The 16,467-nt window shown below is 31.3% G+C and overlaps 2 protein-coding genes across 2 annotated transcripts; both read right to left on the reverse strand.

The window, feature by feature from the left end:
* Positions 1-30: 30 nt before the first annotated feature.
* LOC104745980 (protein IQ-domain 26-like) lies at positions 31-5,537 on the reverse strand. Its single transcript, XM_087488430.1, has 4 exons — positions 5,200-5,537; positions 1,392-1,794; positions 908-1,105; positions 31-816 (listed from the first exon to the last, which is right to left on the reverse strand). Exons 1-4 carry the CDS (start codon positions 5,244-5,246, stop codon positions 202-204), a joined length of 1,263 nt encoding a protein of 420 aa, XP_087344556.1. The 5' UTR covers positions 5,247-5,537; the 3' UTR covers positions 31-201.
* Positions 5,538-9,809: 4,272 nt separating this feature from the next.
* LOC104745982 (auxin-responsive protein IAA26) lies at positions 9,810-12,391 on the reverse strand. The gene is made up of 5 exons (XM_010467371.3): positions 11,562-12,391; positions 11,056-11,339; positions 10,838-10,970; positions 10,538-10,605; positions 9,810-10,451 (listed from the first exon to the last, which is right to left on the reverse strand). Exons 1-5 carry the CDS (start codon positions 11,840-11,842, stop codon positions 10,414-10,416), a joined length of 804 nt encoding a protein of 267 aa, XP_010465673.1. The 5' UTR covers positions 11,843-12,391; the 3' UTR covers positions 9,810-10,413.
* Positions 12,392-16,467: the final 4,076 nt, after the last annotated feature.

The following is a 16,467-nucleotide window of genomic DNA, read 5'->3' on the forward strand; positions in this document are numbered from 1 at the left end:
ATGGTGAAGAGGTCGTATGTAGTAGTAAGATGACTAAATTTTTTTTTTTAATTTTTTCCCAAAAGCAAACATTTACAAAAGTAAGAACCCGAAAAAAAAGGGAGAAAATAAAATAAAAAGAAGAGAAAAATTAAAAGTCCTCAATGAAAAAGTCAAATGCTATGACGATATTTCCTTTAAGGACGAAAATAACGTTTCTTACTAATTATAGAATCTAGCGTCCTGAAGAAACTGATGATCATACGAACAAGGAGAACGTTGCTGTGTTTGCGTTTGCGTTTGCGTTTGTGTTTCTGTTTGTAGTTGTGGTTGTACCATCCTCACGCCGCTAACACTACTCCTAGCCGCCATAATCTCATCAAGTGACAATCTTTTTCGATCAGGACGTTGTCTTGGTGCACTATGCGAACGCACCTTAGCCTTAAACGACTTCGTATTAGCCATATAGCTTGGTGTCATCATACCAGGATAGCTCGGCCTAAAACAAGCGTCTTTGCAAACGCTTTTCGCCGGTGAGGGTGGTGTGTAGTAGTGATGATTATTCGAGAATCTTGGAGTGTTTTGAGCAGTAGGATACTTGCATTTTTCTCCCGGAAAACTCCATTCGAGATCTTTGCCTTGATAGATGAAATCATCTCCACACTCAGATACAGCCACACTCATTCTCTTGGATTTTGATTTCGTCTTGTAAGTGTCAATCTCCACAATCTTGGGACTGGTCTCATCATACGCAATATTGTTGTTGTTACTCTGTTTCTCAACAGAGATTGATATCCTCTTGCTATAGATTTCACTTCTTGAATCGTCTAACCTCTCCTGTTATATAATCAACCAATTCAAGAGCTTAAGTTCGACGATAGAGATTAAGTTGAACAAAGATGATTAGAAGAAATCAAACGGTTATTACAAGTGAGTGTCGAGGATGAAACATGCTGTTGTCTCTGGCGAGAGAGCGGTTCATGCGTTGAGAACGAACGCCAGTTTGAGCTCTGATGAGAGCTTGCATGCTATGAAGCGTTTCGGCGGCGCGTTTACGGACTAAGTATCCTCTCACCAAAGCTTGTAGCTTCACTAGACCTTTCAATGCTCGTAACGCTTTTCTCGCCTATAAACAAAAAAAAATACAAAGTAATTTAGACCCAAATAAAATCAATCAAAAATCACATTAGCGGTTTAATCTGAAAAAAAAAAATGAATATACACAAAAAAATTCTTGAAATTAGCAAAGGTGTGTGTGTGTGTCTTGTACTGTTACATTAACGAAGATGTGTAAGAAGCAAGTAAAGTACAGACATACTTTCTTAAGTTTTGTCGAATCTAAACGATACCCACATGGCACAATTCCATCTTTTTGTGTCAAACAAAACAAAAGAGGGTTTATAGGAATTTACCAAATAACCCTTGAAGACTGATTGGATTTTCACGGCGGCCCACCGCTCCATTGTGGTCCCGGTAACTTCACACCTGCCGGAATATCCTCCGTTTCTTCCGTTACTTGTTAACCTCACCACCGCTACGGCAGCATGAGCAGCTGCAACCGCTGCGTCTGCTGCTGCGGCTGTGGCGGCAGCAACCGCAATGGCGTGTTTGCTCTGTTCTTTGTCTGTTTCCGCCAGGTAAGTTCTGAGCCAGACTGAGTCTGCTTGGAAAACTTCCCGGTGAATGTCTGACCCACCAGCTTCTCCTCCACCTTTACCGGAGACACGGTTCTCTTTCTCTTTGATCTTCTTCATACCGAAGATACCCTTGAACCATCTCGCAGCTCTACCCATCTTTGTTCTTCCACTTCGAACTCTAAAACAACACGGTCAAAGATGTTTTCTTGAAACGATTCAGAGGTGACGACAAATCAAAAACACCTAGAAGAACTTGTTCGTATACAAAGAAATGAAGAGGAAAACAAATTTTACGGCACTGAAACTGAAGACACAGTGTGATGTTTTGTGAAAGGAGAACTGTTAGAAAAAAAAAAAGATAAGAGGAACTTCAAGAAAGAGAGAGAGAGAGAGAGAGAGAGAGAGAGAGAGAGAGAGAGAGATGGATAGGTTCTTGAAAAATAAATATATCAAGTAACAAAACCATTTATATATAAAGTATTATTTGAATTTAAACTTAGCAAAGGACAAATAAGTTGATTATAAAAACTAAGTTCTGTACATTTGCTATGGAGAATTTTTGTTTTTAAATGCACCGTTTGGTAAAAGAAGGCTAAAAACTTTTGATTATACGATATAGCTTCAAATATAAGGTACCGTATTTTATAATTGGAAAACTAATTAACATATTAACAAAAGGTTAAGCGTCAGGTTTAAGGTAACTTGCTTTATTCAGCAAAATAAAACTTTAGAATATTTAAAGATTTTGATTTGTTTGCTCAAGAAAATAATTACTACTATGAAGAAAAAGATAGAACACAGTTAATATTTCTAGTTCTGTAATTGTAAGACAAACAGTTACTTCATTTGAAAATAGTCAAAATACCTTGAATTTCAATTTCAATGAACTGACAACAGTTGTAATCATCCTTTTTGAAACACGAAAAGTAGGAATCATTTACTCAGAAAAATTTGAAAAAAAAAATGTTAAGAGAAATACTGTAAATACGGATTTACAGAATATTTTTTTAACACAGTGTCTAGATTTTAGGGCTGTGAATAATTATTGTTTTGAAAAGGATGGGAAGAAAGAAGTAAGGTAAAATATTTATAAATAAAATAAAAATGGATCTGACACAACCTCGTGAAGAACTGAATTACAAGACAAAATGATGTCATGGAGAGACAAAAGATGGAGCGCTCTCTAATTTTTCTATTAATCGAATTTTTTTTTACTAGTATGATTTTTTTTTAATTATGCTAAAGAAAAATATAAATTCAAGCCACAACGGAACACGGATCTGCAGACAAACAATGAAGACGAGCAGAGTAATTTATATTTTTTCTATTTACAGATTAAAACTATAAATAAACTCACCTTCTTCAAAGATTCAAAAGTGTTGTGGTGATGTCTCTCTCCCTTTAGCAATTTGTTAAGTATAGTATTGAGTAATATAAAAAAATTTGTCTTTACGGAGCATTGTGTTCTTACTCGGTTTTAGAGATACCCTTCTCGTAAATCCCGTTGTTACTTAACTTAATTATTCCCATTTCCTTTCCTCAACCCACATAATCCCTTTTTTATTTATTACAATATATAGTATGTACATTGACATGCTAACTTAAATAGAAACTTTTTTCTTAAGGTAAGAGATCTTATTGATTTCCATAATCACTAATTAATCCGTTTGATTTGGTATTAAAGCGTATATTACGCTACATTGATTTGTCTTGACTTATTTCTAAAATCAAGTCTGGTTTACAAATGGAATGAGATCATGAGAAGTTAATGATATAAGTGCAAAACTAATCTAACATTCAAAAAAAAATAATAATAATAATAATCTACAGTACATATATATGTGGCCGTGGTCGACGAACGTTGACTTGACAAAGCTGTTTCCATCATTATAGCTAAGGTTTATGCTCGTGTCGAGAAGTGTGGCTTGGTAAGGAACGAATATGTGAATCTGGAAACTATAATAAAAAGTTGAAACTTTATGAATTAATGATGAGTTTCTGTTACCAATCAAAGAAGGTAGTAGTAGTAGTAGTATCGGGGTTTGTCTACTACCTCGAGAAATGAAGTTAACTTTGTGAAACAATGTACCTTTTTAACGTTTTTTTCTTTGTACTACTTTTTTGGGTGTGATTTATTTGGTTTTGGGTACAAAGTCATACTAATTTTAGATTCCTAGAGTCGTTATAGAAATTCCACGGGTGCAAAGTTAGTATATATTTTCATCCACTATAAATTGATCAATAACTTCGTTCACCGTGACAATTGACAAACAATTTTTTCTTTTTACCATACCATATTGTACCTTTCTTATTTATCAGTAATACCTAGATTTGTGACAAGACTATTTCCTTAGTTCGATCTGAGTATAATTAGGTGAGACGTAATAACAACGATTAAAATAAAATAGTTTTTGGCAAGAGTTTAGGACGATATGATCAACTCAGCAGAAATCGAATATAATTATTGAAGTGGATTTAGCATGCTCCATGCCAATATGGCTATACGAGAAGAGTAACGATTTAATATTTTGGCCTGCAAAAAAGCTTTCGGAACTACAAATTGTTCTCCCACGATGTACAATCATTTGTCGTTTAAGGTTGAGTTTCGTATTTTTTTTTTCCTTTAATTTGGTTTGTGTTCAGTCCGATTCAACTAGTCCACTTTTTTTTTTTTTTTTTTTTGACAGCATTCAGTTAATCCACCTTAAACGACAATAATGTAATTCGGCTTTGTTTTAGGTCAGTGTGTTTCAATGTGGTTTGTTTTGGAGTTAGTTACTTAAACAAGTGCAAACATTTTTTTTTTATTTTTGTGTTTTTCGCTAAGACACTAATTAAATCAGCCCTCTTCAATTTCTCTTCATAAAGAAAAAAAAATGCATTGTAAACCATTTTAGGTGTGACGGAGAGTGCACTCCCATGTTTAACCCAATAATGTATTGGATTGTCCCGTACTCCCGTTACAGCCCAGTATGGGATATGAGTACGTTCTCAATGGGCGCACGAGCTTACATTATAAAGACTTTATAATTTTGGTTACACACGGCAAAATTATCTTACTGGCTTAATCCGTTTTATTATTAGTAGTAATTCTTACTGGCTTAATCCGTCTGTTTTACGGTAAAAAGTTTCCAAGAACACAAGTGTCAAACCGGTTCCAAATCAAACTCAAAGTTAAAAGGTCTTAAGTTATTTTGCAAACCGACTTGACAAAAAAAGCTTCAAATTTGTTATTTTATAAGAGGCTATGTGAGGTTTGATTTTCTTGCGGTAGCTTTAAATCGAAAAAAGAACGACGAACATGGTACAGTAAATCAATCCAACAAAGGTAATAAATTAATTAACTAACAGCCTTCACTTAGCTTAAACTGCATAACAATATGGGTTGTATCATGAAGAATATTACAACTTCGTATATATAGAGAAGAAATGTAGTCTACATGTGAGAACATAATCATAATGAGCTTCAAGCTCTCCATTTATATGCTACCAGCCTAACACACACATTACAAGAACGTATATCCAAATCAATATCCTAATCAACCGTAGACTTAAAAAAAAATACAGTATATAAGATATTTACCTTTTATTTTCTTTTCTTGTTTTGCCTGACTTCACCCTGTGTGCCATAAGACCCCTTTTACGACATTGGCACTCTTAAAGTTATCTTCTTCAGGCCATCTCTTAAGAACATCTGCGTCTTCTGTCTCTTCCTCTTCCTTACCGAAACTAATAGACTCACTATGTCTCTTGCTACGTTCTCAAGAAGAAGACAGACCAATAAGAAGACATAGTTTTTTTTTTTGTCTCTTTGTCAAAAATTTCTCTGGTGACCGCTTAAATTTACAAGACTACCATCCCCAAACCATATTTCTACTTAAAATAAAAGGAACATAGAGAACTTATGAATAAAGTTTAAACGATGAAACGAACAAGTCATTAAGCTGTTATATGTCAAAATGATGTTTCTAGAAGCACTCGATTACTTAGGGACCCTTTTTAGTCACAGAAACATTTTATTCATATAACTCAATGATTACAAATTTACAATATGAGCACACAAGTAATTCGATAGGTCCATCACAACTTGAAAAATACTTTCTTCTTCTTTCGTTCTTTCTGCTTATGATATCTTGCAGTTATGCCCTTCGTAGGCTAATTAGAGCAGTATTGATTTTGTGTACATTTATTTTATTTTATTTTGAAGAGAAAACTGTATTGATCTGATATGTTCACTTCGGCTCGTGAGTAGAATAGAACACTCATCATTGTCTTATTGCTGGTACGTTTCACACATTTTAATAAAAGATCTTTGAAATAGTAAAATCAAGAACTACTGTATAAGCTTACTTTGTGGAAAGACTGATCTCCGTATCTGTGTTCTTTTGTTTTGGCTTTTTGCTGTTGTATTATCAATTCATTTTCCTAATATATAGCAAATATATCATTCTTTTTATACAATTGACATGTCATATATTTTTCTTATATATATAAAATTAACAGTTGTTATATCCAATGTTATTAAACTTCTAGGGTTTTCTTTTATTTGTGATTGTTTATCATTCAAAGAAATCGGCGCTTTTGTCGAGTCTTGTTTTCTACAAACTTGCATTATTTTTGCAGCGTAATTTTTTTTCTCATACACGTTTTTAAAAACTTTCAAAGGGTCATCATGTGGGAGAGCTAAGTGGGATGGGCATTGGAGAAGGGTTTCAACCCTCCATTTCATTATTCTTTAGAAACATAACATATATACAAATTCAGCAGTTATGGGCGCCTCCACTTGATGAGTACTCTTTATATTGGAGAATCTTGTCTCTAGTCAAAACCCATAATCGCTTCTTTTGAGTTCTCTTTCTCAAAATCCATATATTTCATTTTCTAATAAACTAATATACATACATATAAATTAAAATGGAGATAGATTCTCACAATACGCACATGGAAAGATTATAAATGTGTAAGGGATCATCAACGACAGAAACTTATAGACCGATCGACCTAGCCCGAAACAGCAATTTTTTACCATTAATAACCAGAGAACTCCACTACAATAACTAACCTGTTTATCATCACGAAAATATATGTGTATATCAGTATATAGATGTATTCAGAATTGTACGTAAGGTAAGGTAGACATGACTCTAGTGTAACAGATGAATCATGTTGAAGAAACCTTTTACTGTTTTTCTTGATGTGGGCCAAATGTACCTACTGTTTTACAAGATAAAGTCGTTAGTGTTCTCTACGTTTAAAGAGTATGTCGGAGAATTATTTTCCATTGTAAACAGCGTTTTTAGGTGTTACCAGTAGGAGAGCCATTAGTATGTAGTGTTATATATCTATGTATATAAAATAATAAATTTTTAGGTGCTACCAAATTTTCTAGTGGCTCAAGTCTTACCTTATAGCATTTAAATTTTGACTAGAGAATTATTGAGTAGTACTATTCGTTATATTATAGGTTTAAGTTAAATGGCAAACAGTCTTAACAAAAATCAGTGTTCGCCTGTATTCAGCCTCGCCACACAATGGACAATCAACTGACGAAACTAAATTGGTACCTTACCAAGAACCATTGCATATCGTTTTTTTTTTTTTTTTGATTTAACGAGTTAGAAATCCAGCCAGTTAATAATTTATTGGTCATGAGAAATAAGTTTATGTCGACATATGTGATATGTATATAAGTTTTTTTATTTGATAGCTAAGCATACGTGTTCAAAGTTCAATTTCTTTGCTGCAGTGGTGGACAAAAACCATCACAATCATGTACATATATATTAAATGAATAGATAAGGGATCCTTTATTTGAAGAAGTAATAAGTCTCACATTGCTATGTGAGTTAGGCATGTCTCAACGAAAAAGACTAATCTGAAAAATTAAAATGTTTATTCCTATCATTTTTTCTTTTTCATGTCATTCGGTATTTTCTCCCAAACCCCCAACAACAACTTTTCTACTCATGCTGTTATTACTGCTTTATAAAAAGAAGAAAAAATTTGAATACATACCTCAAACTTCATAGGGAATTTGAAATCTATACTAAATTTTTTTAGTCTTTGAAGTGTACTTTATGTATTCTACTAAATGACTATATTATCCTCAATTACAAATTAAATTAAAATAAATAAAATATAATTAAATTAATTCATTTGAAAAAATTATTTATAAAAACATTGTGTAAACTAGATATTCAGAATTTTGCTAAAGTTTTATTTTTAGAATTATTTAAAATTTAAAAATTTAAAAATTCGGTATTATTTAGTAATTTAATTTTAAAATTTTAGTATATAAAAATTAAATAAAATTAATTATAATTATTTTTTTCCATTTATTTTTAGTAAATGTTTTAGATAATATTAGTTTTAAATAAATGTATAATTCACTAATAATTCTTTAGTTTTTTCATTTAATAAAAAAGTTTTGAAAAAAGAATCATATATTTTAATTTATTTTGAAAATTGTTAACTTTAATAAAATAATAAAAAATTGTGAGATTTTAGAAAATAAATCAACAGTTCAAACAAATCGACTATATAACAAATCAATTATTAAAAGAATAAATTGACTTTTTAATATAAGTCAACAAAGAAAAAACATAAATCAGCAGGAATAAAATATAAGTCGACAGTTCAAAAAATCAATCATATTAATAAGTCAAGTTAAAATGAAGTAAGTCTACTAAGACCAAACAAATCGACGGAAAAAAAAATATAAGTCAACAAACAAAACAAATAAGTCAACATCATCAAAAGTCGACTTTGTAAAAAAAACAATCAAACAAAAAAACAAGTCGACAATTTTAAAATAAATCGACGAAAAATTAAATAAGTCGACAAAAATTAAATTTAAGTCAACCATTTAAAATATCGACCTTATTAATAAATCAATATAGAATATAATAAGTCAACAATAAATAAACAAATCAACAGAAAACAAATATAAATCGATGAACAAAAAAAATAAGTCACTTGTTAAACAAATCGACTATGTTATAAGTCCACTAGCCATAACATAAGTCAACTGTTTTAATGTAAGTCGATGATGAAGATAATTAAGTCAACAGAAGTCAAAAACAAAACAATAGTTCAAAAAGTCGACATTATAAATAAATCATCATTGATAAAATAAGTCTAAAACATTGATATATATATATATATATATATTATAAATTGTAATCTGGAATTATTTATTTTAAATAAATTTAAATCTAAATAATAAAAATATTTAAATTATTTTATTTATTCAAAATTTTAAGATCAAAAATTGATTGATGTAATCATTATTTAAAATACAATAAATACTTTTTGTTATAATTTTAAATTATTAAATAATTTATTCTGAATTTAACAATTTTAAAAAGTAATTTATTTTTAAAGTTGATTTATTTTTAAATATAAATTAAGTTTTTATTGTTTTTTATTTAATTGTTAAAATTGTTTAATAATAAAGGTATTTCTGTCCATTTTCATTTCAAAATGTGTAGTTTGCAAATTACTATAATATTAAGTGTAGTTTTCAAATTTAGTGTTGTTCCTCTTTAGTTTTTCCTCATGCTTGATAAGAAATTGAAGATTATAACCAATGAAAATATGTATGTAGGTTCCAAACGTTGTAAGACATTCGAGAATAAATTAAAAAGAAAAGAAATAAAACTAAAATTGATATTTCTAAGACAGTAAATAGCGGGTATACGCTTTAAATGTGTTCAGAAAATGTTTACTTTTGTTTGAAAATTTGTCTTCCTATTGTGGTCGTGGACTAGAGTTGATGAGTCTGATGGATGAATCTTCAATGTCACCAACAACCCCTTGATGAGTTTGGTCTTCTATGTTAAGAGTTAAGTAACTGTGGTCTCAGTCTTAGACCACTTGATTAGCACACAATCGTAACCCATATACAACTTATTTACAACAAAGTGTAGAAGAACTTCAAAACTTAGCTAATATTGTATATTGATATCCAAAAGTTATTTAGTATAGTTTTTTGGCTGCACAATGGTCATATTTTTTAACTGTTAATGGCCGGAGACGGCGACAACTTCGGATGAAACTTTCAATGAATTTAAGTCGGCACACTTATGCCTTAACGTTGTTATTTGATTGAACATGAAAACAATGTGCTAAATCAAACAGTTGTTCTATTTCTTTGTGATGTTTTTCACTCGGCCCACCAAGAAAACGGTCCAATATATATGTGGATACATTGAAATGTGTTTACATACAATGTATGTATGATTAAAAGTGAGGATAAAAAGCTGCTAAATTCTACCTATACAACAAAAGAGATGATAGCCACCAAAATTATCGATATGGACTGATCATTCTGAAAAAGTCTTTTTGAGTTTTCAACTTCCAATCTTATCCTCTTATGTACATACATACTCAGGTTCAATAGTAAATACACACATAACAATAATGGCCTTTCTTTCCCAGCTTTTTACATGATTAAAAGGTCGTATAGCCAAAGTTGGAAGGAACAAAAGTTAAAAAGAGCTTTTTTACAGAGAATAAAAATTTCATACTTTTTTCCGAAAAGATTCTGGCAGACATGAGATAATTATTACTATGTTCTAATTATCTCCTTTAAATTAATTAAACGGCTTTTAAACACAGATCGCTTCTGTAATCTCATCGTCCAAAGTGTCTTAGAAGACATGGGAATATCAGATCAGATCAAATTGTCTCTTTGGACAAAACACAATGATTATCTCTTATATATATAACAAAAACCAGATGTACATTTATAAGCTGTGAGACCCTCTGTCTGAAATAGTAGTTTCTATAACACTCTTCAGTGCCTCATCTTCTCTTGCTTACTACTGCATCCAACTGCATAATATACACATAGTAAACCCTTTTAGTCATATACCTTTAATAAATCATCTAAACTTAAACACATGAGAACATAAGCTTACATGTCAAGGCAGATGAAATCTCAGAGCTTTTAATCACACGCAGTCTCTTCACAGATGAAACGAACATTCTAGGTTTAGACAAAAGATTAGATATATTAGTTAGTATGCAAGAAAAAGAAATGGTATTAGACAAAGCTCCAAACAAAAATTCTATTCTTTCTATAAAGAATAATCAATTTGAATACTACTACTAGTAGTAATAAAAAAAGCTGAGATGTTTTTGTTGTTATGTGATCAAGAATCTAATTCTGCAAAACACTGAATCAGATTCAGAGAAGAAAAGGTGAAAAAGATTCTTACTGCCAAGGAACATCCCCAACAAGCATCTTGTCCCCTTCATTGTCCTCATAGGTTAAAGTAAATTCTCCTTTCCCATCTAACAATCCAATTATAGGTTTCTCTTCTCCTTCACCACCAGAGCTCTCTCTTTGTGCTAATAAAGAATAACATAGACTTAGTACACACAAGAAACAATATTTAAGAACATTAAAAAATAGATTTGAGATTAAGATTTAAACCTGCGAGTAGACCTCTGAAGAGTTTGTCAACGGCAAAAGAGAGCTGTTCGTAGCTATTGTAAGCATTGAGATCAACTTTACGACCAATAGGAACACCATCCATGTTTATCTTCACAAACATTCCTTCTCTCTTAGGTTCAACTTGCTTTTCACCATCATCATTACTCTTGTTGATTTGACCTCCATGTGAGGATTCATTTCCCAACTTTGAAGAGCTTGTGCTCGCTAGATTCTTTCTGAATGAACGAACCGGAGGCCAACCCACTACTGGACCAGGAGCGGTTCTTTAAGCCAAGACATCAAAAAGAAACAAAAGACATATATGTTATTACCAAACGACAAAAACAGAGCAAAAACAGAGTAAAACTTTAAACTTCTAACACGTGAAGGTGAAAAGAACCAATAGAGATTGCAGGAGATGGGTCCCTAATGTTCCAAATAGAATAATCTCATCTCTCGAAGCAGTAAGAAAACTTTAACAGTGAGGGCTTTAAAGATGATTATACCTTTTCTGAGAGGTTTTGTTGGAAGAAGAGAAGTGATTGCTGTTGAAACCCTGGAAAGATTTGTCTTCTGATTCCATCTTTATGTTTCTTGTCTCTGTGTTGTTGTTCTTCTTCTTCATCGCTGAATGGTCTTCTTCATCACCACCAGGTGGTCCAAGCCTTAGCTCAAGTTTCTTCTCCTGATCTATGTTGTTCTTGTCTTCTTGATACCATTTTCTTCCTTGTGGAATCAAATCAAGAAGTTTTGGACCGATCTCTCTGTTTCTTGGACAACCTTCCATTGATCAACACAAGATTCCTTCTCTCAGGTCTAACTAGGGATGAGATTGAAATCTTATAGCTTCGTTTACAAGGGGAGACGTACGACAGATAGATAGAGAGAGAGAGATACAAAAAGAAGAAACCTTAGCGAATTCACCAAACCCTTTAAAAGACAAAAGACCTGAGAAAACCCTAAAAAAGAAACAATTCCACAAAACTGAGAGCGAGAGAGAGAGAGAAAAAGAAAGAGAGATGTGTTATGAAGGTATGCTAAGAGAAGTGTGGTGGGATTTTATACAAATCAAAAGCTTTCTTTTTTTTTCCTCTCTCGTGCACGCTTTGGTGGGTTATCTCTCACACAGCCTTCCCCTCTTTTTTTTTTTTCCTTTCAATTTGTTCTTTCTTTCTCTCTCTCTCTTACTTCAGATTCTGAAAGGGACGCGAAGAGAAAAATTAGGGATACATAGAAAAGAAAATTTGGATTTGTATGAAGAAAAGAAAAGAAAAAAGGGTAAAAGCAGAGTAGAGTGACTCCACTTTTACTCCTAAACCCCAAAAGTTGAAAATATAAAACAACAAAAATGACATATAAGGACATCTTTATACTGGAACTATTTTGGGTGCTATTAGAGTAAATATATTATGAAAATAATGTAACATCAGTAGTTAAGATCTTTTGTTAAAAAGTTAGTTATTGGGAGAACATGTTTAAGATCATAAAATTTAATAATATAATATGTTAAACATATTACAATTATAAAAACTTATAAAATAATATTTAAATTGCAAACTTATAAAACTTTTACTAAAATTCAAAATACAATACCAAAATTTTATGAAATAAAAAAAACATTAAAAAAAAAACAAACATATTACTTAATTAAAGAATACAAACATTTTATTTAATTAATACATAGTTTAATGTCCAAATTTATTCTATATATTCTCAATCAAATCCTTTTTTAATTTATAAAACATTGTTTAAAAAAATTGTATTCATTCACAGCTTGCCACGTCAGCTTAGAATTGAGCCAAAATCAGTTCTACATCAAGAACTGATCTTGGTGTTCTTATGCCACTATTCATTATTTTTCTAATTTTTTGGGCTAAGACACTCTCGATGTTTTCTCTATAAAGATAGCCTTATTAACATTACCAAGAAAATACAGTAATTGTTCTTGACCATGATACAGTAATTGTTCTTGACCATGGAAAAAAAAAAAGAAAACAGTAAATAAAAGAAAGGGTTTTTTGGAGTAAAACACACGCAACCTTGTCTTTTTTTCTGCCTCAAATATCGCTAATTAAGGGTTTGTCTAGTGAAAGAAGCAAAGGGTGCTGTTTCGGTTTCTAACAAGTTTATACGGATTAGAAAAATAATTAAATGCATAAATCCAATACACAACTTGACGACCATTTAAAATAAAAAAAATAAGAAAAATTAAATAACAATAAAGGAACTAATAAGGGGAAGAAGATCCCATAATTCATGGTCTGTTAAGGACCACTCTCTTATCTACTGTCCATAAGACACATATCCCTATACTTTTTAAAGACATTTTTGTAATATGAAACTTTAATATTGTATTTTTACCGATCTAAAAAACTTTAAATATTCCTTTTTCTGTTCAGCATATACTAAATGAACCGCATGGGAAGATTAAATTGAGAGAACTCAAGAGATGGGGAGAGCATTGTGTAAGCACACGACTCTGCATGGCGTCTCAGTGAAATATATGTAATTTATTTTATTTGAACTTGCCTCATAATAAGAGAAACGAAAATGTCAATTTGTTAGGTAGCTAATCAATTATTTTTGTCAAAAGTTAAAAACAATGTGTACGTGTGGATTACGATGGTATATTTTACTTCTATTTCCTTTCCCTAACCAAGCAAATAGTCAACTGTTAACTTGTCATAATCTAAAAAAAATATATTCTCAAAACAAATAAACAACACCAAATCTACAAAACTAACATAGTATTTGATAAAAACAGAATTGCGTTTGGTCCTTTCATCAATACTATAATATTTTGCTGCGTAAATCAAGAACTTATTTCAAACCAAAGCTTTGATTGAAGCTACTATTTGTTTGGTTTTTCACGAGGGGGGAAAGGAATGTACATGTCTCTCCCACGTACGTGTGACCAGGGTGACAGCGATATTACGAAAAAGCCGACCGTAGAAAATTCGAGAGTGAAGAGTTCCGGTCAAGTAAGGAAGGGTGATTTGGGAAACTCTTAACGAAGGTGTGTGTCTCTACTCTAGTCATATCTTGTCTCCGTTTTACCCAACTCCGTGACTTTCTTCCCTCATTGTCTGACAAAAACCTTAACCATGGTTAAAACCTAACCGCACTACTTATACTTGATCTCATCACCGGTCAAGTGTTAAAAGAGAGAAAATGAATAAAAAATAGTGTTAAAAACTAGATCCGCGCAGACAAACTAGACAGTGGACACATGTAACACTTGCACAAGATATTTAGATCGTACGATAAGGTTTAAATTCCGGCTTTTAAATCCGGCTTTTAAATCGTAGCCGTAGGAGCTGAATAGAGATACAGCAAACGCGACGGTTGTGATTTCAAGAGTACACAAAAGCATCCCAATTAAAAAGTAGCCGACTCAGGAGTAAAGGAACAAAAACAACTCGTGAATTGAATGTCATATCAGGGAAATAAAAAAAAGAGAGAATAGTGGTGTGGTGTCAATGATGTTCCTCCCAGAATTTTTCACCAAGAAATGAATTATTTTATCCACTAACTATTTTTGTAGGGTGTTATCGCTTTGTACACTCTTTGTCAGTCTATACTCTATATATATCATTACTTAAATAATAGCAGTATTTTCTTCTCTTTTTGACGTTAGTATTATCTTTTTTCTTTAGGGGTGAACAAAGGAGGAATCATTAGAAAAAATCCTACTACAAATGGCCCATGAAACCCACGCATAAAACGGGCTCAATTTATGCCTTCAAGGACAAATGATGTTTTGACTATTTACGACGGGGTTAGTCATCCCCTAACTATTCTTCATCCTTGTGGTGGTTTTTGGGAGCCACCAACCCCTTTCCACCATTTTGAGCTTTAGTTTTCTGCTTGCTTGAAGAGCTTTTCTATCTTTCCTTTTTTGTATGCGAACTTCTTGTTGATGTCCAAGTGACATTAACGATTAAGGAGAAGCTGAAAGTGAAAGTTGGGAATGTTGGAGAAACTGAGAGAGTTGAAACAACAGACCATCATTTTATAGGGTGACGGTTTTTTCATATGACACATCCGGAAAATATTTAATTTTCTATCGATCATAATTAGTAATGGGGAAGAAGTAAAAGTTTAATCCACAAATCTTATTATTTGGTTGAAGTTTGATCCTGAATAAATTTTTGATCATTACACTAACAATAATAATTCCTAATAATAATGTCTTCTTCCATCCATGGCCCTCATTCAATTATATTCCTTGTTTGAATTTGTGTTTATGTTTTTGTAGGTGTTTATTTTTGCATATATAATAATACAAATTTTTTTTCAAATTGAATTGTATTAGATTTTAACCCGCGGTACATATAATATAATACAAAAAAGGTTGTTTGGTTATAACCTTTTTTCTTCACATCGTAATATATTTATATATAACCATTTAACCTATTGCTTGGTTATCATATGTACACATGTTTATCAAACTTCAAATCTCAATTCAGATATCTCTCATTAGTTAATTAAAAAGCTTCACATGGCTAAGTACTGTTTGATCGTAATCAGTTTTAAAGACTTGTTGGACGATTTATCCATTAGGACCATTACTCTCTTCATGAGCTAAGTTTTGTTGTCCGCCGTCTTTACAAATTCATGCATGAGCCAAATTACAATGCGGATGCGGATGGATCAAATCAATAAGCGAAAAGGGTTCATTCAAGTCCAATGAAATATAGCACAATTATTTCATTACTAGATTTTAACCCGCGGTACATCGCGTGCATATAGTTTTATTGTTATTGTTTTATATTCAATTTTTTTTGTCAAATATTAGATGTTTTATAAATAGAGAACTGACCTAATTTTCTGGCCGCTTGTGCGACTAAATGTTTATATTAATTTTAACCTGTAATATATTATATGACCATTTGTTTATTATATTTAGTTTATTTTGTTTAGTTTTTGAGATTCTATTTCAATTTTTAATTATTATAACAAAAAATAAGGGATCTAAATACATAATAAGTCATTTATATGATGTGATTAAGTCACATTTTTTTCTAATGAATTAATTATTTTACACAATTTTAGGTAAAACAAATTTATTTTCTATGTTAGATATTATAATATTTATAGTGTTGGTAAATAATAAAATGAGGATTTAACCCTTGTTAGCACATATTTAATAATATTTTATTAATTCCAACATGTCCTTTTTATAACCACATTATATAGTATTTTAAATTTCTTTAATTTTACATATTCATAAAATTTTAAATTTTATTAAATTTATATGTATATTAATTATAATATTTAAATAATTAGGAATCAAAGTTCTTCTTACGTTAGAAACAAAACTCACAGGTTTGGAAAATAAAATGGAAAATATATCATAGTTTATGTCTCTATATAATATTGATTGCTGTTTTTTATTTTTGGTTGGAATAA

The sequence above is a fragment of the Camelina sativa genome, chromosome 15 (genome assembly GCF_030686135.1).
Source record: "Camelina sativa cultivar CO46 ecotype springtype chromosome 15, ASM3068613v1".
In the NCBI taxonomy this organism is placed as follows: Eukaryota; Viridiplantae; Streptophyta; class Magnoliopsida; order Brassicales; family Brassicaceae; genus Camelina; species Camelina sativa.